Source organism: Bufo gargarizans, chromosome 3 (genome assembly GCF_014858855.1).
Source record: "Bufo gargarizans isolate SCDJY-AF-19 chromosome 3, ASM1485885v1, whole genome shotgun sequence".
Taxonomy (NCBI): domain Eukaryota; kingdom Metazoa; phylum Chordata; class Amphibia; order Anura; family Bufonidae; genus Bufo; species Bufo gargarizans.
Genome location: NC_058082.1, coordinates 275,498,446 through 275,525,902, shown reverse-complemented (window position 1 = coordinate 275,525,902; position 27,457 = coordinate 275,498,446). Strand labels below are relative to the sequence as shown.

Sequence of the window (27,457 nt, the reverse complement as noted above, 5' to 3'; positions counted from 1 at the left end):
AAGAAGAAATACAAAGCCCAGACAAGATGAGACAGTGATAGTAAAAGTATAACAATAAAATATTCCAGCTCCCTGTCACAGCTGTATACTTTTATATTTATTGTAGATTAGTACATTATGCCAGTATAAGTATTCATAGAGCCAATGAATTGTGTAATACGTGGGCAGCATTGTGCAAACATTTCCAGCTTATATTTGATATTACACAGTTCACAGAATAACTACCAATGAAAATGAATAACTTTCTAAGCATCGACATTCTATTTAAAACTGCACAAATCGTGAACTGCTATTTTACTAGGAGGCAAACTGCAGCTTATAGGAATGTAACTAGTGCAATGACTTCTTGTGCAGGCAATAAAATAAGGGAGCGATTCCAAGAGGTGTTAATGTGGAAATGATTCATGCTTCCACGTATTAAGGAATCACCTTATCACAGTCTGCAGATAACTATACAGAGGATTTACTCAAGCCTGCCACCCACTGGCCAGGAATCCAACTGCTTCGACATCAGATAGTCCCAAATCAAATTTGAACAGGAGTTGCCTTATAGTATGGAATTTCCAGATGTATAACAAGTAAAAATAGGGTGATGAAAATAAAAATCTGCACAATACAGCTGTACCCTAATAGGGATGGAGGCTTCCAATATGGTTACAACTGTGAAAGATGGAAAGTTAGCAACTTCCAGCCAAGAAAGTCTGTGTCTATCGCATCACAAGCCTGAGTATTCGGAATTATGGAAGTTCTACAACATCTAATTGGCTGTATCAGAGGTCTCTATAGACCGTCATGCAGAAAAACAGCAGATAAACAATGATAAGAAGGGTTCCTTACGGCTGTCTTATGCCAACTCCTGGACATTCATCGATGACCACAATACCATATTTATCGCACAGGTCCATGATTTCTTCAGCATAGGGGTAATGACTTGTGCGAAATGAGTTTGCCCCCAGCCACTTCAACAGGTTAAAATCCTTCAGGACTGTAGACCAGTCCAGACCCTTTCCTCTAATCTGTTGAAAGCAAAAGTAAACATATGAAGTGATCTCAGGTTTTTTAGTACAAGATATCTGAAGCTCCACATAATATTACAAAGAGAAGTTAAGCAAATTAAATCCACACTGTAATTCTTATGGAGATCAATAGTACGATTAAAGGGGTTGTCCCAAAATGACAAATTCTCACCTATCCACAGGATAAGAGATAAGTGTCTGATCGGTCAGGGCCGACTACTATGACCCCCACCAATCAAAAGAATGAGGGTCCTGTGCCCCCCTCCATAGGAATGGAACGTCGAGCATGTACATTGCCGTCTATTGGACTTCCAGAGATCGCTGTACTCTGCTAGGTTTGGCAGTTTCAATGTGCTTGCTCATATACTTTGAATGGAGTGTGAATGCTCAACCTCTGCACCATTCAGTTGGAGGAATATGTGACCCCCACTCTCGTGTTTGGTGTGATCAGTGGGATCTGTGGATACATTGTCATTCTGGGACAACCCCTTTAAACAATAAACATGAGTAAATTACAAGTTGACTGTACTGAATTAATAAAATCTGAATATTAGTGGTCCAATGCCTATTTGTTGCTTTGGAGAACCAGTTTGGCCAAGAAATAGAAGACCAAGGTCATCTGCTCTATTATCACTTTAAGGATATCTTAAAAAAGTCCATATAACTAAACATACCAATACATTTAAAGGGGTTGTACAGGATTAGAAAAACATGGCAGCTTTCTTCCACCGACATACTGCGCATCTTAAGGAAATGATCAATCCAATCCTGAGGACCTTTTATACGGAATATGTCAATGAGAACGAATTCACATAACTGTCGGACAGCCATGTCCGTACTGCGGACCACAAACTACAGATCTGCAAATCATGGGCACAGTGCAGACCTGAAAGATAGGAAATGGCGCGGAAGATGGGACCCGGAAACAAGCAGAAACCCTTAAAAGGGGTTATCCCATGACTAATGTAAAAAATGAAAATCAGACATCAGATAATACATGACAATCTCTTTCTAACAAAGCTAGAACAAGCCCTGCACCTCACATGGATCCAGAGATCTCCCCATTCATTGCTCTGCTAGATTTAGATCAAGCTGACAGCTCAGGGGGAGTGTCTTTTCTGCTGACAGCTCAGGGGGAGTGTCTTTTCTGCTGACAGCTCAGGGGGAGTGTCTTTTCTGCTGACAGCTCAGGGGGCGTGCCCATGCTCTCCCCATCACAGCTCAGGGGGCGTGCCCATGCTCTCCCCATCACAGCTCAGGGGGCGTGCCCATGCTCTCCCCATCACAGCTCAGGGGGCGTGCCCATGCTCTCCCCATCACAGCTCAGGAGGCGTGCCCATGCTCTCCCCATCACAGCTCAGGAGGCGTGTCTCAGCTCTCCCTATCACAGCTCAGGAGGCGTGCCCATGCTCTCCCCATCACAGCTCAGGAGGCAGTCGAAGTATGAAACTGAGCATGTGGGGCCATCTCAGTGAGCAGGTCAAAGAAATGAGAAAGAAATACACAGCAGGTGGCGCTATAAAGATGCACTGCATTGGATAACTCAGTGGCTATGCTAAATTTTTAATTACATGTAATTGCAAAAGTATTCAGATCCAGGTGCTGGTTTGAAAACTGAAGAATAATTTTCGTGGAAAACCCCTTTAAGTGTGCTTCTGGATCCATGCCTCTGCGCTGCTAAAGATAGAATATGTCCTATCTTTCGCTGCATCTTGCGGATTGCAGAACCTTTTAAGTCAATGAGTCCGGACCGCGATGCGGGGTGCACTTGGCCGGTGTCAGTGTTTTGCTGTTCCATTGGTATGCCACACAATCGCGTGAATGCACCCTAAATATCCTCTTTCAACTCCCATGCAACTCATTCGTCATTTAAATGCAGCACAGCCCCTGGAGAACCTCGGTTCTTACTTACTGTATATTTACATACTATGGTCCTACTGGTACAGGGATCCCTGACAACAGCAGCGTCTGATCACCAGATGAACCAACCAAGGTATTGTCGTCTATGCCTAACAGGAAGTTTAGCACTTAACCTTAGGAAAATGAACCCTAATTTAATTGATCATCTGTAATTAAACTGCTCACTAGTGTATTTTTTTTCTCCCTTAGACATTGTTCTTCCAAAAACTGCGCCTCATCGGTCTACAGAATGCAAGTGGCATAGCAGATCAGCCCCATACACGTGGTGCTGTTTTTGGAAGAAAGATACCAGATTTCCCTAGTCCTGGAGAACTCCTTTAATTTTAGTAAACATAAATATAGTATATTCCATGAATTATGACCACAGTCATGGAGACCTCATACTTACATCATAGTCTTCATGTTTGTTGACTCCATGGAAGTAGAAAGGCTTCCCATTGATGAGGAACTGCTGACCTGATACCTGGACTGTTCTTATCCCCACAGGTAAAGTGTAGACATCTTCACATACGCCATTGTCTGTATCTGCCCGAATTTTCACCTGAAGGTACCAACAACTTTTTATAAATAATCATTATCCTGTTTGTTCACGGTTATAGAAAGAAACCTGACCGCTTATGACCTCCACAAGAAACAAGCATACTGGCCTGCCGCTATTGCTGTTTTCTTTAAAGTGAGGAGACAGAAATTAATAGTTGCCAAGAAGTTAAAGGGAATCTGTCACCTGGTTTGAGCATATTAAAGTGTTACTACTGCCATGTACAATGAAATACCTGCGCCTGCGTGATGTAGAAGCTCCTGAGGGCAACAGCTTCAAATGTGTCACTGGGCATGCGCCGAGTCCAGTGACAAATTTAAAGCCATTGCCCTCAGGAGCTTCTACATCGCGCAGGCAATCCGTGGTACTGCGCCTGCGTGAGATTTCACCGAGCAGACGCAAGGAATCTGTGGGCGCAGTTACATCCAAATAATGACGTAGCGGAGGGGGGCGGCGGCAAGGAGTTTGGGTGTGGGCAGTTACTTATGCTGGAAGAGGCGTGCTTGGGCTCTGTAGGGAGGCGGGCTGGGCACTGTACGGGGAGTTCCTGGGCTCCAGAGAAGGATAATAACGCCCCTCTGGGCACCTTGGACACTCATTTGCATAACAGAAATAGTGGATTTTATTGCTAATGAAACAAAAAATAACGACTACAGCAAGAAATAAGGTATTTTATTGTACATGACAGTAGTAACACTTTAATATGCTCAAACCAGGTGACAGATTCCCTTTAAGAGCATTAAAGAGAGTATGTTTCTAGACTGTATTTACTGAAATGCTTCCTGTACACCCGACAGCTCTATGACATTACCCTACTCCTGGCGAACACGGACTATGCCTACAGGAAGGGAGAATGTAGCACAGTAATAAGATTGGAGTGGTTTACCTCAAAGGAATATAGATATCCAGGGTTTTCATTCATTAAATACGGCCACCAAAGATTGGCGTTGCTCACTTTCAGCTGTCCTACCGCCCCCACAGCACTGGCTACCTCTTCACCATTTTGACAACGTAAGATAACGGCTACTGAGTAATAATCTGAACCAACCACAGATACTTCATAGATTACCAATCCTGGCAGAATAGAAAAAAAAAAAACACCCAACTGTAGGGAGAGGTTTTCTGAATACAAAAATCCTACACAAACAATACAGTCTGAACATACTTAAAGGGGTTTTCCAGGCTCCTGATATTGATGACCTGTCCTTTGATACTTGATCATAGAGGGCCTGACACCCTGCACCCCCACCGATCAGCTATCCCCTGCAACCTCTGGCGCTAGAGCTGGCACTTTGAATAGAACAGGACACACAGCTCAGTTCAAAGAGTAATGGCCGGACTGGGTTACTGCAGCTCAGCTCCCGCTTACTTCAATGCTTCCTGTTCTGGTCACAGGGCTAGTTCCTGCACCAGAGGCTGCAGGGAAGGAGTGCAGGGTGTCAGACCCTCACCAATTGTCCTGAGGACAGGTCATTAATACCAGGAAAACACCTTAAAATAAAAATACATAAATGAGAGGGGGGGGGGGGGGGTTGCTTAAAATAATAAAAAGTTCAAGTCCTCTCTCCTCCATAGGCACCAATCCGATGCTCCCCACCGCTGGACTGCTTGTATACCGCACATGGCCTCCGCAGTATACAGCATGAGACCACTGAGGCTAGTGATTGGCTGAAGCGGTCACTTGTTGTATACGGGCACGTCACAAATGTAGGAATGTTAAAAAAAAACTAAAAAACGCTTAGTTGGACTGACAGGAGCAACAGCGCTGCAATGGACCTATTGAAAATTACGTGAGGGGTTTATGGTCACGCTGTAGAACCCATGCAGAGGTCACTCCGCAGAGAGAAAGGAAAAAGTAAACGGTACCGATTCCCAACAGCAAAATGATTTTACAGCAAAATACATTTTTCGGATACAAATTCAAGTTAAAATAGCTATTAAATGAAAGAAGAGTTCTCAGTTACCAACTAATGTGATATAACCATGCAACTTAGCTGACAGTGTAAAAATTCTTACTCACCTGTGTTATCGCTTATGTCCGTAATAATAGTGATGTCATCAATGTACACGGAGGGGGTTGTATAAAGAACCACAGGGCGATGTATACCGGCATAATTAAAGAAATCAAACGCTGTATTTTGTACAAAATAGCCTTTGGGATATCTACATTGAAAAATAATAATTTTGTGCGAGTTATGCAACACCTTCCATCTACAAAGAGTACAGTGCATGTCTGCTGTCTTCTACCCAGTCATTTATGGTGAACATCCATTTGTCTGTCATGATAAACCTATCTGAACTGACATGCACAAATTGTAGACATTCTGCAATACACATACGTGGGGTGCTCCGGCATTAGTACGTTAATGTCAGGCAGAACGTATAATAATTGCCTCTGGCCACCAACTTTATCGGCCTATCAGCCCTAGCATCTTTACTAGGAACCTTCTGTACTTGGATGATGATCGGTCATGTACAAAAGGTTATATCCAAAGCAGAGGGAGGGACATTCACATTGTTACCCATTGTATAAATACTACAAAATTGACTGATATCCACTTCAATGTCAAAATGATAAGAAGCCCCTAAAAACCTAAAAAAAAATTAAAAAAAAATTGGTGGGGCAGGCTTAGAAAAAAATGCTGCATTTCAAAAAGTGGAATTTTTCTCACTTGAATAGGACAGACAGTGGTAATAACATTGTAACGCCCCTACAAAGGAGACGACGTGCGGGTCATTTTGAAGAAGAAGCAGCGTTTGCATGAGTGCCGCTACCCCTTCAAACATCTGATCGGCGGGGGTGCCGGGAGTCAGACCCCCACTGATCTATTATTGAGGACCTATCCTGAGGATAGGTCATTGATATCTTTAATCTGCACAACCCCTTTAGCCCCTTCGCTACCAGTACAAACATGGCGCGAAGTGCAAACATGGCGCCTGCTCGTGCGTGCAGTGGGCATCATGGCCGGCGGGTCTACATTTTTTTTTTTTTGCGGTGGCTAATGACCGCGACCGGCAATAATGCCGATCGTGGTCATTAAAGCCTTAAGTTGCCGTGATCAAGTGAGATCACGGCATCTAAAGGGTGAAAAACCCGGAAGCTCGCGCTTCCAGGCTTCTTACCGAAATCCACTGCGGCCAATGAGGATGCCGGTAATCAAATACAATGCGCTGGGTCTCTCTGAAGAGACCCAGGGTATTGAAGCTGCAATTCTAATTTTGGCCAGCAGGTGGCAGGTCAACATAAGAAATGAGCAATTCTGTACACATAATGAATCTAAAAGACCCATGATTGTTCAGAATGAAAAAAAAAAAAAAATGTTAAAAAAAATATATTTAAATTATAAAAAAAAAAAATATAACAGTTTAAAATCACCCCTCTTTCCGTAGAATAAAAAATAAATACATAAATAAGAAAAAAATAAACATCATGGGCATGTCCGCATCTGAAAACGCCCATACCATTAAAATATAAAAATATTTTTCCAATACGGAAAATGGCATAATGGAAAAAAATGGGTTAAAATGGCCAATTTGCCATTTTTTCACTGCTTCTCTTACACCACCACCCCCCCCCCCCCCACAAAAAAATGTAAAAATGTGATAAAAAAAGTCACACACACTCTAAAATTGTATCAATAAAAACTACAGAGTGAGCACCCACACAGCTCAGTAGATATAACTATAAAAAAGGGTCACAATATGGTAATGTCCAAAAAACTTTTTTTTTTTTTTTTTTTTTAAAGTTTACATTTATTTTTACATTATGTAGACATGAAAAACCGGAGAACGGAGGGCACAGTTCAGTTTTGCCACAAAGGGAATGCTGTGGGAACAAATCCTGTAAAATGGTGGAGGAATTGCTTTTTTTTTTTTCAATGCCACCCCATTTGGATTTTTTTTTCACACTTCCCACAACATTGTATGCCACATTAAATGGTGGCATTAGAAAGTACAACTTGTCCCGCAAAAATGAGCCCTCATAAAGCTATGAAAAATAAAAAAGTTGTGGCTCAAGTAAGATAGGGAAGAAAAATAAAGATGCAATAACCTCCGGTATCCTAAGGGTTAAGGCAGTCGTGTGGTCAGCTAAAAAGCTATACATTTGTCCACACTATACAAGAAACCTTTGGCAGTGACTCCCCCTTCTGCACCACAGTCACTTGACCTAAACAGTGGGGGTGTTTACAACTGCACCAAGATGTCCCATCTGCCAATCATCTGATCTCATCTCCGGCTTGTTCTGCCCTCCCAGATGGAGCTTGCTGGGTTATTTGGACTGCCTGCTCATTCCTACAGCGCGGGCGCACTGTTTGCCTGTAAGTAGACAGCTTGTTCAAATATCCCAGCATGCTCCTTCTAAATCTGTGGGCTAAGCCGGAGGGGAGATCACACGATTGGCGTACAGGGACGTCTCACCACAAGAGTAAACAACACACCGTTTCTGTCACGTGTGCATCTAGCGAAAGCCGAAATACTGTGTAATCAGCAAGTTTCTTGTATAATGCAGGCAAATATATCGCTTTACCTTTTTAGCTAACTCGACAAGTATGTAAGCGCTGTGTAGTACTATTCTCCTCTTTGGCCAGACTCACAGTCTCTAGAGTCGATGTTCTTACCGTGTGGGGTCGTTCATATATTGGATGGATCCTGGAGGTAGGGTGTTTAGAGTGAGGGTATTATTTACAGCAATGGTGATACGACAGGGAGTTCCCAAAATGCCTTTCAGAACACTGGAGATGTTGGCTTCAAAGGGCAGGTGTCCTCCTTCATGCAGCGTCACTTGAACACCATTAACCCACTGCAAGCAAGATCAAAGAAAGTAGAGTCAAATTAAAAGAAGACATTGGAAATGTTCAGCCCTTCCTCCCTCTACTCGCTGCACTTTATTCCTGGTGTAAGGTGATGGATAGTGGACAATGTGGTTTACATCATAAGCTTAGACCTAACATAATGGTCTCCAATCAGATTTCCTGGCTGCCTACAGCCACCACTAGAGGGAGCTATACAGTATGGACCACTAGAAATATTCAGTTTGTTAAAAATTCTGGTCAGAATTTCGAGCAGAAAACAACATGATGGTACAAGTTGATGGACATTCACTTGGAGGCGGCCACTGCAATTTTTGTGATTGGGGTGGTCACCAACAGTTTTTATCTGTAATACAGAAGCATATGAAGTGTCACACTGATCTCAGATTAAAGAACAGTCAACCAGAACCCTTGTTTTAATCTACATTTTAAGGCCTAATGTACACAATCGTATTTTTTTGGCTTCCAATCCACATTTTTTCGGATTCGATGCAGATCCATTTATTTCAATGTGCTGTCCACATCCATATGTCTGCAGGTCCATCCTGCAAAAGAATAGAACATGTCCATTTTGTGGACAAGAAGAGGCATTCTGACAATGGGAAGCACACAGCCTGTAACCGCATGTTGCAGATTCATGTGCAAGAGGCCTTAGACATGACTTTCATTACAGGGTATTAAAAATGAACTCAAAGAAAATATTTAAAAGTCGGAGATGCTGTCTTGTAGATAGAGGTCACTATTTATGGCAATTTCAGGCTTAAAGGGGTTGTCCAGGTTCAGAGCTGAACCTGGACAGCCCTCCATTTTCACCCAGGCAGCCCCCCTCACATGAGCATCGGAGCAGTTCATGCTCCGATGCTCTCCTTTGCCCTGCGCTAAATTGCACAGGGCAAAGGCATTTTTCTGAGTTCCGGTGACGTACCGGGGCTCTCTATGGGGCTGACAGGAACCCCGGTGACGTCACCGGCACTGATGGGCGGGATTTGGCTCTGCTCTAGCCAGTAAAACGGCTAGGGCAGAGCTAAAGCCTGCCCCTCAGAGCCGGTGACGTCACCGAACACACTGCCGGGCGGAAGTTACCGCCCGGCAGTGTGTTATTGAAAACACAAGAGCCTGTGCCCTGCGCGATCTAGCGCAGGGCACTGGAGCGCATCGGAGCATGAGATGCTCCGATGCTAGGCTCAGGGGGGCTGCCGGGGTGAAAATAAGGGTATGTCCGGGTTCAGCTCTGAACCTGGACAACCCCTTTAATATATCAAGTGATTAGTGTCAAGGCCTTAAAGAGGCGCTGTCCCCTCTCCTGACATGTCAGTTTTAGTAACTACTTGCATCCCCCCATGTAACACTTCTGGAGCATCTATTCTTATGACCGTGCCGTTCCTGTATTATTCCTGCTAGAAGTTTACAAATACATTACCAGCAGTCAACAGTGAAAGTACTGCCGGACGTTACCAGTAAGGCTACTTTCACATCTGCGTTATTGCTGGATCCGGCAGGGTTCAGCAAAAACGCTTCCGTTAGAAGAATACAAATGTCTGTATACGTTATGAACCATCTCTAAAACCATTGTAAGTCAACAGTGGACGGATCCGTTTTCTTTTGTGTCAGAGAAAATAGATCCGTCTCCATTGACTTTACATTGTGAGTCATGACGGTTCTGTCTCGCTCCGCATCCCAGGACGCAGTCAAAAACGCCGCTTACTGCAATGGGAACGCAATGAAACAGAACGGAATCTATTCTGGTGCACTCCGTTCTCTTCCTTCACAATGAATGTGGACAAAGCTGAAGCGTTTTCCTCCGCTATTGAGACCCTATGACGGATCTCAATAGCAGAAAAGGCAGATGTGAAAGTAGCCTATCTGACTCTGTCCAATCAGTGCCGCTGGTGTCAGACTGTGCAGGAACACACCGGATTGGGTAACACCCATCTGTACCCTTACTGCAGACTGCTAGAAATTCATTTCTAACTTCTAGTAGAGCTAAAAGAGGAACGGCACAGCATAGAGCCATAACGGTAGATGCTCCAGAATTATTATAGCATGTCAGGAGAGGCGATAGAAAACGAATGCTTGGATGTTAGAGGACCTTTTTTTCATTGTTACATAACCTTTTTTTTATATTTTCCATTGGCATAGTCACATGGCTGCTTTTTTTTGCCAGAGAGATGACATTTTTCAACGGGCCAATTTTGGGGTAAGTATAACTTATTGATCAACTTTTATTAACGCTGTCCGGGGAATAATGGAAAAAACATAAGCAATTCTGCCACTTCTTTTGCGTTATATATTTTGCGCCAATACTTGCTCAGCATAAATAACATGCTACATGTTACCCTTAGTCTATGGTTTAATATCAGGGCTTATTTTTACAGTATGAGTTGATGGTTTCACTGGCACAATTACATGGGACTTTTTGACTGCTTTGTATTCCGTTTTATGAGGGGTGAACTGAACAAAAAGCATTCTGGTATTGTTTTATTATTATTATTATTATATTTTTAAGAATTCACCAGGCTACTACCATGATAATATTTATATATTTTTTTTACTTATTATAGTCCCACTAGGGCACTTGAACATACATCACAGTGATCGATGTATAATCCACTGCAATACTTCTGTAGTGCAGTGTATTACATCTCTCAGTATTAGGGCTCATGCACACAAACCAGCCAGGCCCGTCATGCGGACCGCAAATTGCAGTCTGCAATGCATGGGCACTGACCATGTGACCACCATCTGCAGACATGGGCCCATTCCACCATCTGCAGACATGAATCCCACTTGAATTGGGTCTGCGATCCACACTACAAAAAAGTAGTGCATGCATTACTTTTTTTTTTGGTGCGGAGGCACGGACAAAAATCCCACGGAAGCACTTCATAATGCTTCCATGGGCTTCCGCTCCGTGCCTCCGTTCCGCACCGCACCATCGGGATTGCAGACCCATTCAAGTGAACGGGTCTGCATCCATAATATGGTGCACACATGGCTGATGCCCATATATTGCAGACCCTCTGTTTGCGGGAGACAATACGGGCATGCCCAGGCAATGGTGACGCCACAGGTGAGAGGCCCTGGGCTGCCATCACAATCCATCGGCACCCTGTGATCACATTGCGGGGGACGACTGGGCTGACAATACAACTGTCAAGACCCTTAGATGCTGCAGACACGGATAAGATAGTATTTTCTGGCAGCTGACAGAATTGGGGAGCTGTGAGGAACGTTGATTTAATAGTAGTTTATATATAGTTGATATGTTCCGAAATACCGCTGAGGGGGCTATGCACATTTGTTCGAATGCTGTGAGTTTTCGATTTAATGTGTGGGACTTATTCATAGAAGAGTAGAAGTGCTGTAGTGCGCAGGTACTCAAAGGAACTCAGGATGTTAATTTTTTTTATTTTCATCTTGGGGAAAGGGGGGCGATTTGAACTTAAATTTCTTTTTTTTACTTTACCTTAGGCGACTAACATGCAATCAATGGACAGCAATTTACATAAAGTAAAGGAATTCAGCATCCATTACAATATACAAGATTGGTATATTCCAATTAAGTGCTGCCACCTGCAGGCCTACATTGAAACATACCTGTAAAAGGCATCGAAGCCTCAAAAGGCCCTGGCCTTTCACAAACAATGAATGGCTCCTCCAGTCGCCTCGTGGGGGAGCCTTTCCAGGCTCAGAAGCTCAGCCCACCTCAGTCACATTTGACCATGGCATCTGAGGGACTTCGGCATCCAATTGTACAACTTAAAACTGCAATCCAAAGTTGGCTTCGGTACCAAAGCGGACTTTGAATTTGCAGTTTTACAATGGTTTTCAAGTTGTACAATCGAACTCCGAAGTTCTTCACCAAAGTCTCATAAGACTTCGGAATTAACGAATTTCACCTCCGCGCAGGCCAGGCAGGTCTCAGTACAGCATTCAAATGAAGTTTTGAACAAAGTGACTTCGGATCTATGATATGAAGCACGCTTTGCTCAACTTTCAATGAATAGTAGCTGTTAGGAGGTGTTGGACGGTACATGAGTGCATGCATACATGGCGAACAGGCCCTGGATGGCCCAGACAGACCATTAGTAGAGAGCATTGTTGTCCACATGCAGACACCGGTGGCACCTTCATTACACTCCTCTGTCTCTGCCCGGACCTTTTCCAGATGCTTAACAGAAGGAAATTTGGTGTCGCGGCGCCCATTAAATGTCCTGTAATTAACAGACAGCCATCACCTTCATTTGCAGTAGCGTCATGAACAATAAACCCAGACTGATACAGACGAACTGTATCAACGACGAATCCAGATTCTGTTTGGGATCCGACAATGTTTAGGTTCAAGTATGGAGGCCTCATTATAAGTGCTTTAATCCTGCTTTTGCTGTGGACCAACACACAGCCCCAACTGCTGGTGTGATAATCTGGTGACCCATCACAGTTGGTCACCCCTAGTAGTGACACAAAGGACACTAACAGCTCAGCGATATGTGCAGGACATCCTGCGGCCACATGTGTTGCCTCTCATGGCAGGGCTACCAAATGACATTTTTCAGCAGGATAATGTTAACCCACACACAACAAGGGTTTCCCAGGAATGTATCTGCCAGATTGTCACACTTCCCTGGCCTGCCCGCTTGCCAGATTTACCACCATTTATGGAACCAGCTGGGACGGCAGCTTCAGCAACCTACTAGTGTGTAGGATCTACAGGCCCAGCTGTAACTTCTGTGGTCAAATGTGCCACAGGATGCCATGGAAACTGCATCTTCAACTTATAAATATCTCCTTTGAGTTTATTTTAAATACTATGTAATAAAAGTAAAGTCTTAACCCCTTAAGGAAACGGACATATTTCACCTTAAGGACCAGGCCATTTTTTGCAAATCTGACTAGTGTCACTTTATGTGTGAATAACTTTAAAACGCTTTGACTTATCCAGGCCATTCTGAGATTGTTTTTTCGTCACATACTGTACTTTATGACAATGGTAAAATGAAGTTTAAAAAAAAAATTATTTATAAAAAAATACCAAATTTACCTATAAATTTAGGAAGAATTTGCAAATTTCCAAGTTTCAATTTTTCTACTTCTATAATACATAATAATACCTCCAAAAATAGTTATTACTTTACATTCCCCATATGTCTACTTCAGGTTAGGATCATTTTGGGAATGCCATTTTAGTTTTTGGGGACGTTACAAGGCTTAGAACTAAGTTTAGAAGCAAATCTTGAAAATTTTCAAAAACCCAATTTTTAGGGACCAGTTCAGGTCTGAAGTCACTTTGTGAGGCTTACATAATAGAAATCACCCAAAAATGACCCCATTCTAGAAACTACACCCCTCAAGATATTCAAAACCGATTTTACAAACATCATTAACCCTTTAGGTGCTCCACAAGAGTTATTGGCAAATGGAGATGAAATTTCAAAATTTTTACAAATTTACCATTTCAATCCATTTTTTACACTAACAAAGCAAGGGTTAACAGCCAAACAAAACTCTATATTTATTGCCCTGACGGTTTACAGAAACACTCCATATGTGGTTGTACACTACGGTACGGCCACAAGGCAGGGCGTAGAGGGAAAGGAGCACCATGTGGTTTTTGGAAGGCAGATTTTGATGGACTGGTTTATTTACACCATGTCCCATTTGAAACCCCCCTGATGCACCCCTACAGTAGAAACTCCCTAAAAGTGACCCCATTTTAGAAACTACGGGATAAGGTGGCAGTTTTGTTGGGACTATTTTCAGGGTACTTATAGTTTTTAGTTGCTCTATATTATATTTTTGTGAGGTATGGTTACCAAAAATAGAAATTCTGAAATTTCATCTCAATTTGCCATAAACTGTTGAGGAACACCTAAAGGGTTAATAAAGTTTGTAAAATCAGTTTTGCATACCTTGAGGGGTGTAGTTTCTTAGATGGGGGTCACTTTTATGGAGTTTCTACTCTAGGGGTGCATCAGGGGTTCTTCAAATGGGACATGGTGTAAAAAAAACAAAAAGGTCATCAAAATCTGCCTTCCAGAAACCATATGTCGTTCCTTTCCTTCTGCACCCTGCCGTTTGGTCATACAGCAGTTTACGACCACATATGGGGCGTTTCTGTAAACTGCAGAATCAAGGTAATAAATATTAAGTTTTGTTTGGCTGTTAACCCTTGCTTTGTTACCGGAAAAAATTGATTAAAATGGAAAATGTGCCCAAAATAGCTGTTTTGGCACAGTTTAAAAAAAAAAAGTTGGGACTGTGTTAATCTGGGTGGTTAGGTCATGTGGTATTTTATAGAGGAGATTCTTACGGATGCGGTGATACCTAATATGTCTACTTTTTTACATTTATTTAGGTTTTACACTAGATTATCCTTTTATAAAACAAAAAAAAAATTAAACATTTTAGTATCTCCGAGTCATTTTATTTTTAGACGATTATCTTAGGTAGGGGCTCATTATTTGCGGGATGAGGGGAGGGTTTTATTGGCACTATTTTGGGAGCTATAGAACTTCTTGATCGCTTGCTATTACACTTTTTGTTATGTTACTATATTATTATTTTGAGCATGTTAATCTGGGTGGTTGGGTCATGGGGTATTTTTATAGAGGAGATTCTTACGGACACGGTGATACCTATATTTTAGTTTTACTAAATATCATTTTAACATTTTTTAGGTTTCTCAAGTCTGAGAACCATAGTTCTTTTAGACAGTCAGTGACTAAACTGGGGAAGGGGATTATAAATTTAGTACTCCATAGAAATGTGGTACTCCCTGAAGCAACCAATAATGGGGGACCACCATATCCGGGCACACCAGTTCCAGAGGTACTCCCGCTTGCTCTTTCTCGGTCAGAAAGATCAGGGCCTTGAGGACTGCCTCATAGAACTGGAGGAATGTCCCTGTGTTGCCAGCGCTCCGGGACAGCACAAAAGAGTTGTACAAGGCAACCTGCACCAAGTAGACCGCAACTTTTTTGTACCATGCCCGGGTTTTGCGCATGGCGTTATATGGCTTGAGGACTTGATCAGAGAGATCAACTCCTCCCAGCTAAGTGCTGTGGACCCCAAACACCCGATCAAGGTGCTAAAAGTGCTTTAGAAAAAGAAAACCCTTTTTCCCCCCTATCTTTCCCTCACTATCCCTGCCAAAATCCACCTATCCCTACAGACTACAGTGCATGATGGCACAAAAAACATTTTTTAGGGCAGCACAGCCGGAGCTCCGCTCTCTCCCGCTCCACGAACCGGTATGAGCGGGGAGAGATGCTCCGGCAATTCAATTTTGCCGCTCCGCCTGCCCAGCCTCCCTGCCAGCCAATCAGATGCGAATAACCCGGAAACGCAGGTTTGAATTGACCTGCGGTTTGCTGCGATTGCTGACACGGGGGGCGGGCCGTGGGTTCATTGTCCTACGGTGCCTGCTAATTGATTTCAGCAGGCACCAGGTTCCGATCACCGCCCGCCCTGCGGCAGTGATTGGAACTACACATGACATACCGGTACGTCATGTGTCCTTAAGTACCGGGACATCATGCCGTACCGGTACGTCATATGTCCCCAACAGGTTAAAGGGCAGCAGATTTGTACCTATGAAACAGGCTGACCTGTAGCATGTGAAGCTGAAGACATCTGTGTTGGTCCCATGGTAATGTGTGCCAGCATTGCTGAGAAAAATTATGTTTTAATATATGCAAATGAGCCTCTAGGAGCAACGGGGGCGTTGGCGTTACACCTAGAGGCTATGCTCTCTCTGCAACTACTGCACCCTCTGCACTTTGATTGACTTTAGGAAAATTACATGATTACATTTACACTGTCTGGTCCTGTCAATGAAAATGCAGAGGGCACTGCTCTAAAACCTAGGTGCATCTTGTAGGGTGAAAAATACGGTGTATGTATAATATCTATATATAAAATGTATTATACATACACCGTATTTTTTACCCAAATATATATATATATATATATATATATATATATATATATATATATATAATAAATGAAGAAAAAGATAAGCAGCACTATTGGTGCAATCTCTCTAAGGATCACAGACTTTGATCCAGCAATTCAACAAATGGATGTAAGAGGCAGCGCTCCAGTTAAAGTGAAAGAGGTGGACTTCTATAATCACCCATGTCTCTGCGACATCTCAGCTCCCCTCAAGGGAGCCTTTGTAATACCTGTACATAGAAGGCAGGTTATGAAATGTCCTTCAATTACGTTGTACTTACCACTATGGAGAAATAGTGGGCACTGCCAACCCGCAGCAAAATTCGGTTAGAAGCCACGTCATCTAACCAGCGACTGGGCAGCCAGACTTCTTTCTCGTACCAGACCCATCCAATGAAATCTCTCAAACCAATGTCCTGAGTGATATCATTGTAGCTGGCAGGTACTGGCATATCTATAACAGGACCAGACTGTGGAACATACACATAGTATAGGTTAGCAACACGGGTCGACGTCAAGATTTTCACTCAAATATCTACAAATCAGTCTACATTGCCTTGAAGAAACTCCATCCCTCATGTGTCGCAGAACCCCTCCTCTAGCCCTGAGAGCTGGCACATATCAAGGGCGTTCCTGGACACACAAGAGTTGAAATTGAAGGTGGGTGCTGTGCCAGGTAGAAGAGATAGAAAGGGAAGTAAAAGAGGGGGTTCCACACAAGAAAGCTCTGCCACAAGTGAAAGCGGACTAAGAAACTGCCCTGAGACATGAGAGGCGGGGAAGGAAAGTGATTCACCGAAGGAGAGTCGTTGGCAATGCCAGGAATCTACAGAGTGCGCCAGAGTAAAGGTGGTGCTCTGCACCTGCATAGTATCCAACATCCAAAGAAAATAAAGCAACAACGTGTGGCACTCACCATAAATTCAATGCCCTTTATTACACAACATACCACACAGCCTGTGCTTTATTTTAAGAAATAATGAAATAAGGAACATTGAATTTTATGGCGAGTGTCACGTTCTTGCATTGTATTTTCTTTGGGAAAGGGAAGTGCTTTGCCCCTCATGAGATGGCAAAGTGTGTGTGCGGGGAGTGGTTTCTAAAACACAAGAGCTGGCAAAAGTGCAGCGTGCATGGCCACACACAAGGTGGCGCACCTGGTAAGCACTGGGGGCCCTGCACCACTCGTGAGATGGCAAAGGCAGGAGGAATGGGATTGCTTTGCCACACATGAGAGATAAATTAAAAGGTGGAAGGGGGTTTTATGAGACCAGAGCAGAGTATGCTCTGCCACATATGAGAGCTGGGGCACCCTACAACACAAGGAATGACAACATGTGTCTGTGTGTAGCGGGTGGGATCTCTGCCACACACGAGAAGTGGTATGTATAGGGTGTGCACTGCCATATGCATAACAACTGGTGTCAGAGGTTTCTAGAACATTCAAAGACGTATCTCCCAAGGAAGGGAACCATCCGGCCATCACCACCTCTTGGAAGGGACTTCCTAGGAGTCAAGATCAGACTGTCCAACAAGCCTTGGGATTTTACAAGGGAATATAGCCAGGCCAGATGTCCATCTGTAGACAACCGTTTCAGTTTGCTTGCCCCTCATCAGTAGGAAGTAGATGGTTGTCTTCCTTGGTAAGTACCTCTTTGCATATTAGTTTCCCATGGAACATGGTCAGTAAATCTCCATACCATGGAGAACTTCCAGCAAGTCTCCATACAGCACTGGTCTCTTTAAAGGGCACCCGTCAGCAGATTTGTACCTGTTACATATGCACTTGGCAGCTGAAGGTGTGGTCCCAATGTGCCCACATTGATGAAAAAAAATAATGTTTTAGTATATGCAAATGAGCCTCTAGGGGCAATGGGGGTGTTGCCGTTACTCCTAGAGGTTCAGCTTTTTCTAACTGCTGTACTCTGCACATTGACAGGGCCCGGCAGTGTAAATGTCATCAAACCTAGACCTGTCAATCAAAGTGGAGACAGTGCAGCAGTTGCAGAGAAAGTGGAGCCTCTAGGTGTAACTGCAACACCCCCGTTGCTCTTAGAGGCTCATTTGCATATGAACATGGGACCAACACCGATACCTTCAGCTGCCAAGCGCACATGCAACAGGTCAGCCAGTGTCATGGGTATAAATCTGCTGACAGATGCCCTTTAAAAGGGAACCTGTCTTGAATTTCATACTGAACTCACCGAGGACAGCATAAAGTAGTGACAGCTGGGGTGATGTCAGCGGTATGTCACTCATGAACTAAAAGTGGTTGCTGAGAACCAACATCTTAATCATTGCAGCCCGGGCCCCGAGAAGAGTCAAATCTACCTGAGAAGAGTCATGGTTATACATAAGCTCCTTCTCTGCCCACCTGCTGATGACTGACAGGCTTCTACCTAGTTTTCTCCCTTTCTCTCTAGGAGAGAACTGCCAATCATCAGCAGATGGGCGGGGAGAGCAGGAGATTATGAGTAACCAGGACTCTTCTCAGGTAGATTTGACTCTTTTCAAGGTCTGGGCTGCAATGATTACGATTAGGCTTGAGCCAATCGAGCTTCAGATCATAAATCCAAAGTCGATTCATTTAAAACTTTGTTGTCAATGCTGTTTCTGTACAGCATTAAAATGTATGGGCTCCGTGTAGCAAAACATTGTGTCGCCTGAAGTTGCGTGAGACTTAGGGCTCATGCACACGGCCTTTGGTCGACCGTTCTGTGCATTGGGGGCCGCAATTTGCGATCCCCAATGCACGAGCAACATCCGTGCGGATTCCGCAGACTGATCCAGATCCCATTCAGCTTGAATGGGTCCGTGATGTGTCCACACCGCAAAAAAATAATAAATAGAACTTGTTCTATTCTTTTGAGGTGCGGAGGCACGGAGAGAAACCCCATGGAAGAGCTCCGTAGTGCTTCTGTGGGGTTCCGTGCCTCGGTTCTGCACCTGACCTTCCAGATTGCAGACCCGCTGTTTGCAGACCTTAGGTGAATGACTTCGGTTTTCCCATCTGCATATTTAAAAACATTTTAAAATAGGAATCCTAAGTCGGGTTTGGTACCGGCTGGTACCTTGGTACCAAAGCAGACTTCGGATTCCTCTTTTAAAATGTTTTTAAATATGCAGATAGGAAAACAGTAGTAATTCACCGGCTTCTTGCAACTTTGCCTACATGGAGCCCATACATTTTAGTGCTGTATGGAAACAGCATTGACAACAACGTTTTTGAATGAACTGGCTTTAGATCTAGTTATGATGTTGGTTCTCGGCAACCACTTACTTTTAGTTCATGAGTGACACACCGCTGACATCACCCCGGCTGTCACTACTTTATGCGGTCCTCGGTGAGTTCAGTATAAAACTGAAGACAGGTTCCCTTTAAGGAGATCCAGCACTCTGCTTCAGAAGTATTTGGAAGAAGCCAAGTTTCTGGTAATTATCAGAAGACGACAGATAAGTCAGAACTCCTGTGACAGCAGCCTCGTCCTAGACTGCCTGAAGAATAGATAGTAGGAAGAGATATGCCTGCTGCTGCCTGTATAGTGTCCCTGCTGTACAGTGTGTGTCTGTATAGAGTACCTGCTGCCTGTATAGTGTGTGTCTGTATTAGTACTGTACAGTGTGTGTCTGTATAGAGAACATGCTGCCTGTATAGTGTCCCTGCTGTACAGTGTGTCTGTATGAGTACTGTACGGTGTGCTGTCTGTATAGAGAACATGCTGCCTGTATAGTGTGTGTCTGTATAGAGTACTGTACGGTGTGCTGTCTGTATAGAGTACCTGCTGCCTGTATAGTGTCCTTGCTGTACAGTGTGTGTCTGTATAGAGTACTGTACAGTGTGCTGCCTGTATAGTGTCCCTGCTGTAAAGTGTGTCTGTATGAGTACTGTACAGTGTGCTGCCTGTATAGTGTCCTTGCTGTACAGTGTGTCTGTATAGAGAACATGCTGCCTGTATAGTGTCCTTGCTGTACAGTGTGTGTCTGTATAGAGTACTGTACAGTGTGCTGCCTGTATAGTGTCCTTGCTGTAAAGTGTGTCTGTATGAGTACTGTACAGTGTGCTGCCTGCATAGTGTCCTTGCTGTACAGTGTGTCTGTATAGAGAAGATGCTGCCTGTATAGTGTCCTTGCTGTAAAGTGTGTCTGTATGAGTACTGTACAGAGTGCTGCCTGTATAGTGTCCTTGCTGTACAGTGTGTCTGTATAGAGAACATGCTGCCTGTATAGTGTCCCTGCTGTACAGTGTGTCTGTATGAGTACTGTACGGTGTGCTGTCTGTATAGAGAACATGCTGCCTGTATAGTGTGTGTCTGTATAGAGTACTGTACGGTGTGCTGTCTGTATAGAGTTCCTGCTGCCTGTATAGTGTCCTTGCTGTACAGTGTGTGTCTGTATAGAGTACTGTACAGTGTGCTGCCTGTATAGTGTCCCTGCTGTAAAGTGTGTCTGTATGAGTACTGTACAGTGTGCTGCCTGTATAGTGTCCTTGCTGTACAGTGTGTCTGTATAGAGAACATGCTGCCTGTATAGTGTCCTTGCTGTACAGTGTGTGTCTGTATAGAGTACTGTACAGTGTGCTGCCTGTATAGTGTCCCTGCTGTAAAGTGTGTCTGTATGAGTACTGTACAGTGTGCTGCCTGCATAGTGTCCTTGCTGTACAGTGTGTCTGTATAGAGAAGATGCTGCCTGTATAGTGTCCTTGCTGTAAAGTGTGTCTGTATGAGTACTGTACAGAGTGCTGCCTGTATAGTGTCCTTGCTGTACAGTGTGTCTGTATAGAGAACATGCTGCCTGTATAGTGTCCTTGCTGTACAGTGTGCGTCTGTATTAGTACTGTACAGTGTGTGTCTGTATAGAGAACATGCTGCCTGTATAGAGTCCCTACTGTAAAGTATGTCTGTATAGAGTACAGTACAGTGCGCTGTCTGTATAGAGTATCTGCTGTCTGTATAGTGTCTCTGCTGTCCAGAGTGCTGTCTGTATGAGTACCTGCTGCCTGTATAGTGTCCCTGCTGTACAGTGCGCTGTCTGTATAGAGTACCTGCTGCTGCCTGTATAGTGTCCCTGCTGTACAGTGTGTCTGTATAGAGTACATGCTGCCTGTATAGTGTCCCTACTGTACAGTGCGCTGTCTGTATAGAGTACCTGCTGCTGCCTGTATAGTGTCCCTGCTGTACAGTGTGTCTGTATAGAGTACATGCTGCCTGTATAGTGTCCCTACTGTATAGTGTGTCTGTATGAGTACCTGCTGCCTGTATAGTATACCTGCTGTACAGTTTCTGTATTAGTACCTGCTGCCTGTATAGTATCCCTGCTGTATAGTGTGTCTGTATGAGTACCTGCTGCCAGTATAGTGTCCCTGCTGTATAGTGTGTCTGTATGAGTACCTGCTGCCTGTATAGTGTCCCTGCTGTACAGTGTGTCTGTATAGAGTACATGCTGCCTGTATAGTGTCCCTACTGTATAGTGTGTCTGTATGAGTACCTGCTGCCTGTATAGTATACCTGCTGTACAGTGTTTCTGTATTAGTACCTGCTGCATAGTGTGTCTGTATGAGTACCTGCTGCCAGTATAGTGTCCCTGCTGTATAGTGTGTCTGTATGAGTACCTGCTGCCTGTATTGTGTCCCTACTATATAGAGTGTCTGTATGAGTACCTGCTGCCTGTATAGTGTCCCTACTATATAGAGTGTCTGTATGAGTACCTGCTGCCTGTATAGTGTCCCTACTATATAGTGTGTCTGTATGAGTACCTGCTGCCTGTATAGTGTCCCTACTATATAGTGTGTCTGTATGAGTACCTGCTGCCTGTATAGTGTCCCTGCTGTATAGGGTGTCTGTATGAGTACCTGCTGCCTGTATAGTATGCCTGCTGTATAGTGTGTCTGTATGAGTACCTGCTGCCAGTATAGTGTCCCTGCTGTATAGTGTGTCTGTATGAGTACCTGCTGCCTGTATTGTGTCCCTACTATATAGAGTGTCTGTATGAGTACCTGCTGCCTGTATAGTGTCCCTACTATATAGAGTGTCTGTATGAGTACCTGCTGCCTGTATAGTGTCCCTGCTGTATAGTGCGTCTGTATGAGTACCTGCTGCCTGTATAGTGTCCCTACTATATAGTGTGTCTGTATGAGTACCTGCTGCCTGTATAGTGTCCCTGCTGTATAGGGTGTCTGTATGAGTACCTGCTGCCTGTATAGTGTCCCTGCGGTATAGTGTGTCTGTATGAGTACCTGCTGCCTGTATATTGTCCCTACTATATAGAGTGTCTGTATGAGTACCTGCTGCCTGTATAGTGTCCCTACTATATAGTGCGCCGCATATAGAGTATCTGCCGCCTGTACAGTGTCTCTGCTATAGTGTGCCATCTGTATAGTGTAGAGTCCCTGACACCTGTATACTGTCGCTTGTATAGTGTGCCTACTGAAGTGTCCCTGTTGCGTGTTTAGTGTCCCGCCTGTATAGTCACCCTGCTGTAGTTTTCCTGCCCCCTGTATAGTGACCTTGTTGCCTGTATACAGTCCTGCTGTCTGTACAGTATCCATCCTGCCTGTATATTCTGTATACAGTCCTGCTGCCTGTAAAGTGTCCCTGCCGTCTGTATACAGTCCTGCTGCCTGCATACAGTCCTGCTGCCACCTGTATAGAGTCCCTGCCGCCTGTACTGTGTCCCTGTGGGCGGTATACTATGTATATTGTCCTGCTGCCGCCTGTATAATGTCCCTGCCGCCTGTATTGTGTCCTGTATACTGCCACCTGTATCGTGTCCCTGCTGCCTGTATACTCTGTATGCTGTCCTGCTGCCACTTGTATAGTGTCCCTGCTTCCTGTATAATGTCCTGCAGCTACCTGTATACTGTTCATACTGTCCTGCGGCTACCTGTATAGTCTTTGTGCTGCCCCCTGTATACTCTGGAGACTGTCCTGCTGCTACCTGTATATTGTCCCTGCCTCCCATACACTGTCCTGCTGCCCGCTGTATACTTTCCCTGCTTCCCGTATACTGTCCTGATGCCCGCTGTATACTCTGGAGACTGTCCTGCTACTACCTGTATACTGTCTCTGCCCCTATATACTCTGCATATTGTCCTGCGGCTACCTGTACAGTCTGTGTGCTGCCCACTGTATAGTGTCCCTGCCCACTGTATACTCTGTAGACTGTCCTGCTGCTAAATGTATACTGTCCTGCTGCTACCTGTATACTGTGCATACTGTCCTGCGGCTACCTGTATAGTCTGTGTGCTGTCCCCTGTATACTGTCCTGCTGCCCGCTGTATACTCTGGAGACTGTCCTGCTGCTATCTGTATACTGTGCATACTGTCCTGTGGCTACCTGTATAGTCTTTGTGCTGCCCCCTGTATACTGTCCTGCTGCCCGCTGTATACTCTGGAGACTGTCCTGCTGCTACCTGTATACTCTGCATACTGTCCTGTGGCTACCTGTATAGTCTGTAGGCTGCCCCTGTATACTGTCCTGCTGCTACCTGTATACTGTCCATACTGTCCTGCGGCTACCTGTATAGTCTGTGTGCTGCCCCCTGTATACTGTCCCTGCCCCGTCTAATCTGTAGACTGTCCCTGCCTCCTATATACTGTCCTGCTGCTAGCTGTATACAGTATTGTCCCTGCCCCCTGTATTCTCTGCATACTGTCCTGCAGCCCCCTGTACAATCTATAGCCTGTCCCTGTCTCCTGTGTACTGTCCTGCTGCTAACTGTATACTGTCCCTGCCCCCTGTATTCTCTGCATACTGTCCTGCAGCCCCCTGTATAGTGTCCCTGCTCCCCGTATAGTGTCCCTGCCCCCCGTATTCTCTGCATACTGTCCTGCTGCCCCATGTATAGTGTCCCTGCTCCCTGTATACTGTCCTGCTGCCCCTGTATAGTGTCCCTGCCCCCTGTATACTGTGCATACTGTCCTGCTGCCCCTGTATAGTGTCCCTGCATCCTGTATATACTCTTCATACTGTCCCTGCCCCCTGTATAGTGTCACTGCTCCCTGTATACTGCCCCTGCCTCCTGTATTCTCTGCATACTGTCCTGCTGCTCCCTGTATAGTGCCCCCGCCCCCTGTATTCTCTGCATACTGTCCCGCTCCCTGTATACTGCCCCTGCTCCCTGTATTCTCTGCATATTGTCCTGCTGCTCCCTGTATAGTGCCCGTGCCCCCTGTATTCTCTGCATACTGTTCTGCTCCCTGTATAGTGTCCCTGCCCCCTGTATTTTCTGCATACTGTCCCTGCCCCCTGTATTCTCTGCATACTGTCCTGCTCCCTGTATAGTGTCCCTTCTCCCTGTATTCTCTGCATACTGTCCTGCTCCCTGTATAGTGTCCCTTCTCCCTGTATAGTGTCCCTGCCCCCTGTATAGTGTCCCTGCCCCCTGTATTCTCTGCACTGTCCTGCCCCCTGTATAGTGTCCCTGCCCCCTGTATACTGCCCCTGCTCCCTGTATAGTGTCCCTGCCCCCTGTATTCTCCGCATACTGTCCTGCTCCCTGTATACTGCCCCTGCCTCCCATATAGTATCCCTTCTCCCTGTATTCTCTGCATACTGTCCTGCTCCCTGTATACTGCCCCTGCCCCCTGTATACTGCCCTGCTCCCTGCATACTGTCCTGCCCCCTGCATACTGTCCTGCCCCCTGTATAGTGTGCCTGCACTGGCAGCAGCTTCAGTCATGTTGTGCAGAGCGCCGCAGCTCAGAAGGTGCGAAGTCCGGGCACTCACCTCCCTCAGCGGCCGCTTGTACCACTGCTGCTGGAACCCCTCGTCCCTCTGAGGGGATCTGTCAGCCCGGAAACTCCAGATCCCATTCAGTTCCTTCAGCTCCCTGGTGGGGGTCTCCCTGGGATACAACATCCCCTGGCTCAGCGCATGACTGAAGCCAGTGCCCAGGAGCAGTACCATCCAGCAACCCCACTGTCCACACATGGCCGCACTTACTGCACTGCCCAGTGCCTGCTAGCTGCTCACTGGAGACTACTATGGCTGGTCACATGACCTGCTCCGTCACGTGATAGAGGAAGTGGGTGGCGTGATGGTGAGGGACTTGTAACTGTTTATCAGAACTGCCAAACCTCTGCATCACTGCTGAAAGGAGGTCCTCCCTCTGGAGTCAGTCAATGGAGTGGCTAAAAGGAGGTCCTCCTTCTGGAGTCAGTAAAACGAGGTCCTCCCTCTGGAGTCAGTAAGAGGAGGTCCTCCATCTGGAGTCAGTAAAAGGAGGTCCTCCCTCTGGAGTCAGTAAAAGGAGGTCCTCCCTCTGGAGTCAGTAAGAGGAGGTCCTCCCTCTGGAGTCAGTAAGAGGAGGTCCTCCCTCTGGAGTCAGTAAAAGGAGGTCCTCCATCTGGAGTCAGTAAGAGGAGGTCCTCCCTCTGGAGTCAGTAAGAGGAGGTCCTCCCTCTGGAGTCAGTAAGAGGAGGTCCTCCCTCTGGAGTCAGTAAGAGGAGGTCCTCCCTCTGGAGTCAGTAAGAGGAGGTCCTCCCTCTGGAGTCAGTAAGAGGAGGTCCTCCCTCTGGAGTCAGTAAGAGGAGGTCCTCCCTCTGGAGTCAGTAAGAGGAGGTCCTCCCTCTGGAGTCAGTAAGAGGAGGTCCTCCCTCTGGAGTCAGTAAGAGGAGGTCCTCCCTCTGGAGTCAGTAAGAGGAGGTCCTCCCTCTGGAGTCAGTAAAAGGAGGTCCTCCCTCTGGAGTCAGTAAAAGGAGGTCCTCTATCTGGAATCAGTTGTGATGGAAAAATGAATAAAGGAGGCTATATGGGCAATCACTATACAATAGTAAGTGCCTTGTATTAACCACGTCAGCCCCCCCACCTTAATGACCAGGCCACTGTTTACACTTCTGCACTACACTACTTTCACCGTTTATTGCTCGGTCATACAACTTACCACCCAAATGAATTTTACCTCCTTTTCTTCTCACTAATAGAGCTTTCATTGTGTGGTATTTCATTGCTGCTGACATTTTTACTTTTTTTTTATATTAATCAAAATTGAGAGACATTTTTGCAAAAAAATGAAATTTTTCACTTTCTGTTGTAAAATGTATCAAATAAAACTACATTTCTATATACATTTTTCTCTTCATTTATTTTTCTACATGTCTTTGATAAAAAAAAAAAATACAATAAGTGTATATTTATTGGTTTGGGTAAAAGTTATAGCGTTTACAAACTATGGTGCAAAAAAATTTATTTACGCACTTTGACTTTCTGAGCACCTGTCATGTTTCCTGAGGTTCTACAATGCCAAGACAGTAGAAACACCCCACAAATGACCCCATTTCGGAAAGTAGACACCCTAAGGTATTCGCACCTGAATCTGATTGAGCATGCATTTCACTTGCTGAAGACAAAACTGAAGGGAAAATGCCCCAAGAACAAGCAGGAACTGAAGACAGTTGCAGTAGAGGCCTGGCAGAGCATCACCAGGGATGAAACCCAGCATCTGCTGATGTCTATGCGTTCCAGACTTCAGGCTGTAATTGACTGCAAAGGATTTGCAACCAAGTACTAAAAAGTGGAAGTTTGATTTATGATTATTATTCCGTCACATTACTTTTGGTCCCTTAACAAGAGGGAGACACATATGCAAACTGTTGTAATTCCTACACCTTTCACCTGATTTAGATGTAAATACCCTCAAATTAAAGCTGACAGTCTGCAGGTAAAGCACATCTTGTTTGTTTTATTTCAAGTCCATTGTGGTGGTGTATAGGGCCAGAAATGTTAGAATTGTGTCCATGTCCCAATATTTATGGACCTGACTGTAATACCAAGCAAACTGCTATACAATGTAAGGCACTGTGCTTGGTGAGCTGTGAAGAGACCGTAGCCCTCACCAGAGCCCCCGCCAATCTGAGGATATCCTTCGATCAAATGACAAAAATACTTGGTCTCAAAAAGCAGGAAATGCTCAACCCCAAATGCAGTTGTGCATTTATGCTCGGGGGAGCAATTACTGCACTTGTGGTCTGTTGCTAAGGGCGATCCCCAGCAAAAAATGCATACAGTGGAGGATGCCCGCAGCAGACCATAAGTGACTTAGAGACAGCCCTCACCAGATAGTAAAATGTGTGGATGTGGAATGATATATGGAATAAATAGTTGCAAGAATAGGTGCACTACTGTGGTGGATGCAAACAGTAACATCTGACATCTGACGGTCCTTCTCCACAATCTTCCTCAGGGTCCGGTCACCTCTTCTCGTTGTGCAGCGTTTTCTGCC

The 27,457-nt window shown here is 44.9% G+C and overlaps 2 protein-coding genes across 2 annotated transcripts in view; both read right to left on the bottom strand.

Moving 5' to 3' along the window:
* GUSB (glucuronidase beta) overlaps nucleotides 1–25,248 on the bottom strand; it is a 36,736-nt gene extending 11,488 nt beyond the window's left edge. Inside the window, exons 1-7 of the mRNA XM_044285729.1 lie at nucleotides 24,964–25,248; nucleotides 16,520–16,708; nucleotides 8,094–8,275; nucleotides 5,495–5,637; nucleotides 4,361–4,548; nucleotides 3,325–3,477; nucleotides 838–1,016 (exon numbers count right to left, since the gene is read on the bottom strand). Of these exons, the coding sequence (XP_044141664.1) occupies nucleotides 838–1,016; nucleotides 3,325–3,477; nucleotides 4,361–4,548; nucleotides 5,495–5,637; nucleotides 8,094–8,275; nucleotides 16,520–16,708; nucleotides 24,964–25,167 (1,238 nt within the window). The 5' untranslated portion in view covers nucleotides 25,168–25,248. The remainder of the gene's footprint in view (nucleotides 1–837; nucleotides 1,017–3,324; nucleotides 3,478–4,360; nucleotides 4,549–5,494; nucleotides 5,638–8,093; nucleotides 8,276–16,519; nucleotides 16,709–24,963) is intronic.
* On the bottom strand, nucleotides 21,241–24,100 carry LOC122931656. The gene is made up of 2 exons (XM_044285730.1): nucleotides 22,087–24,100; nucleotides 21,241–21,770 (listed from the first exon to the last, which is right to left on the bottom strand). Exons 1-2 carry the CDS (start codon nucleotides 22,858–22,860, stop codon nucleotides 21,456–21,458), a joined length of 1,089 nt encoding a protein of 362 aa, XP_044141665.1. The 5' UTR covers nucleotides 22,861–24,100; the 3' UTR covers nucleotides 21,241–21,455.
* Nucleotides 25,249–27,457: the final 2,209 nt, after the last annotated feature.

Excerpts from the sequence above, each read along its gene's own strand:
- LOC122931656 (XM_044285730.1), bottom strand. The coding sequence starts at position 22,860 with ATGCAGGCAGCAGGACTGTATACAGACGGCAGGGACACTTTACAGGCA. Across the intron at positions 21,771-22,086 it reads GCATACTATACAGGCAGCAG|GTACTAATACAGAAACACTG; the intron begins GTACTCATACAG and ends ACTATGCAGCAG.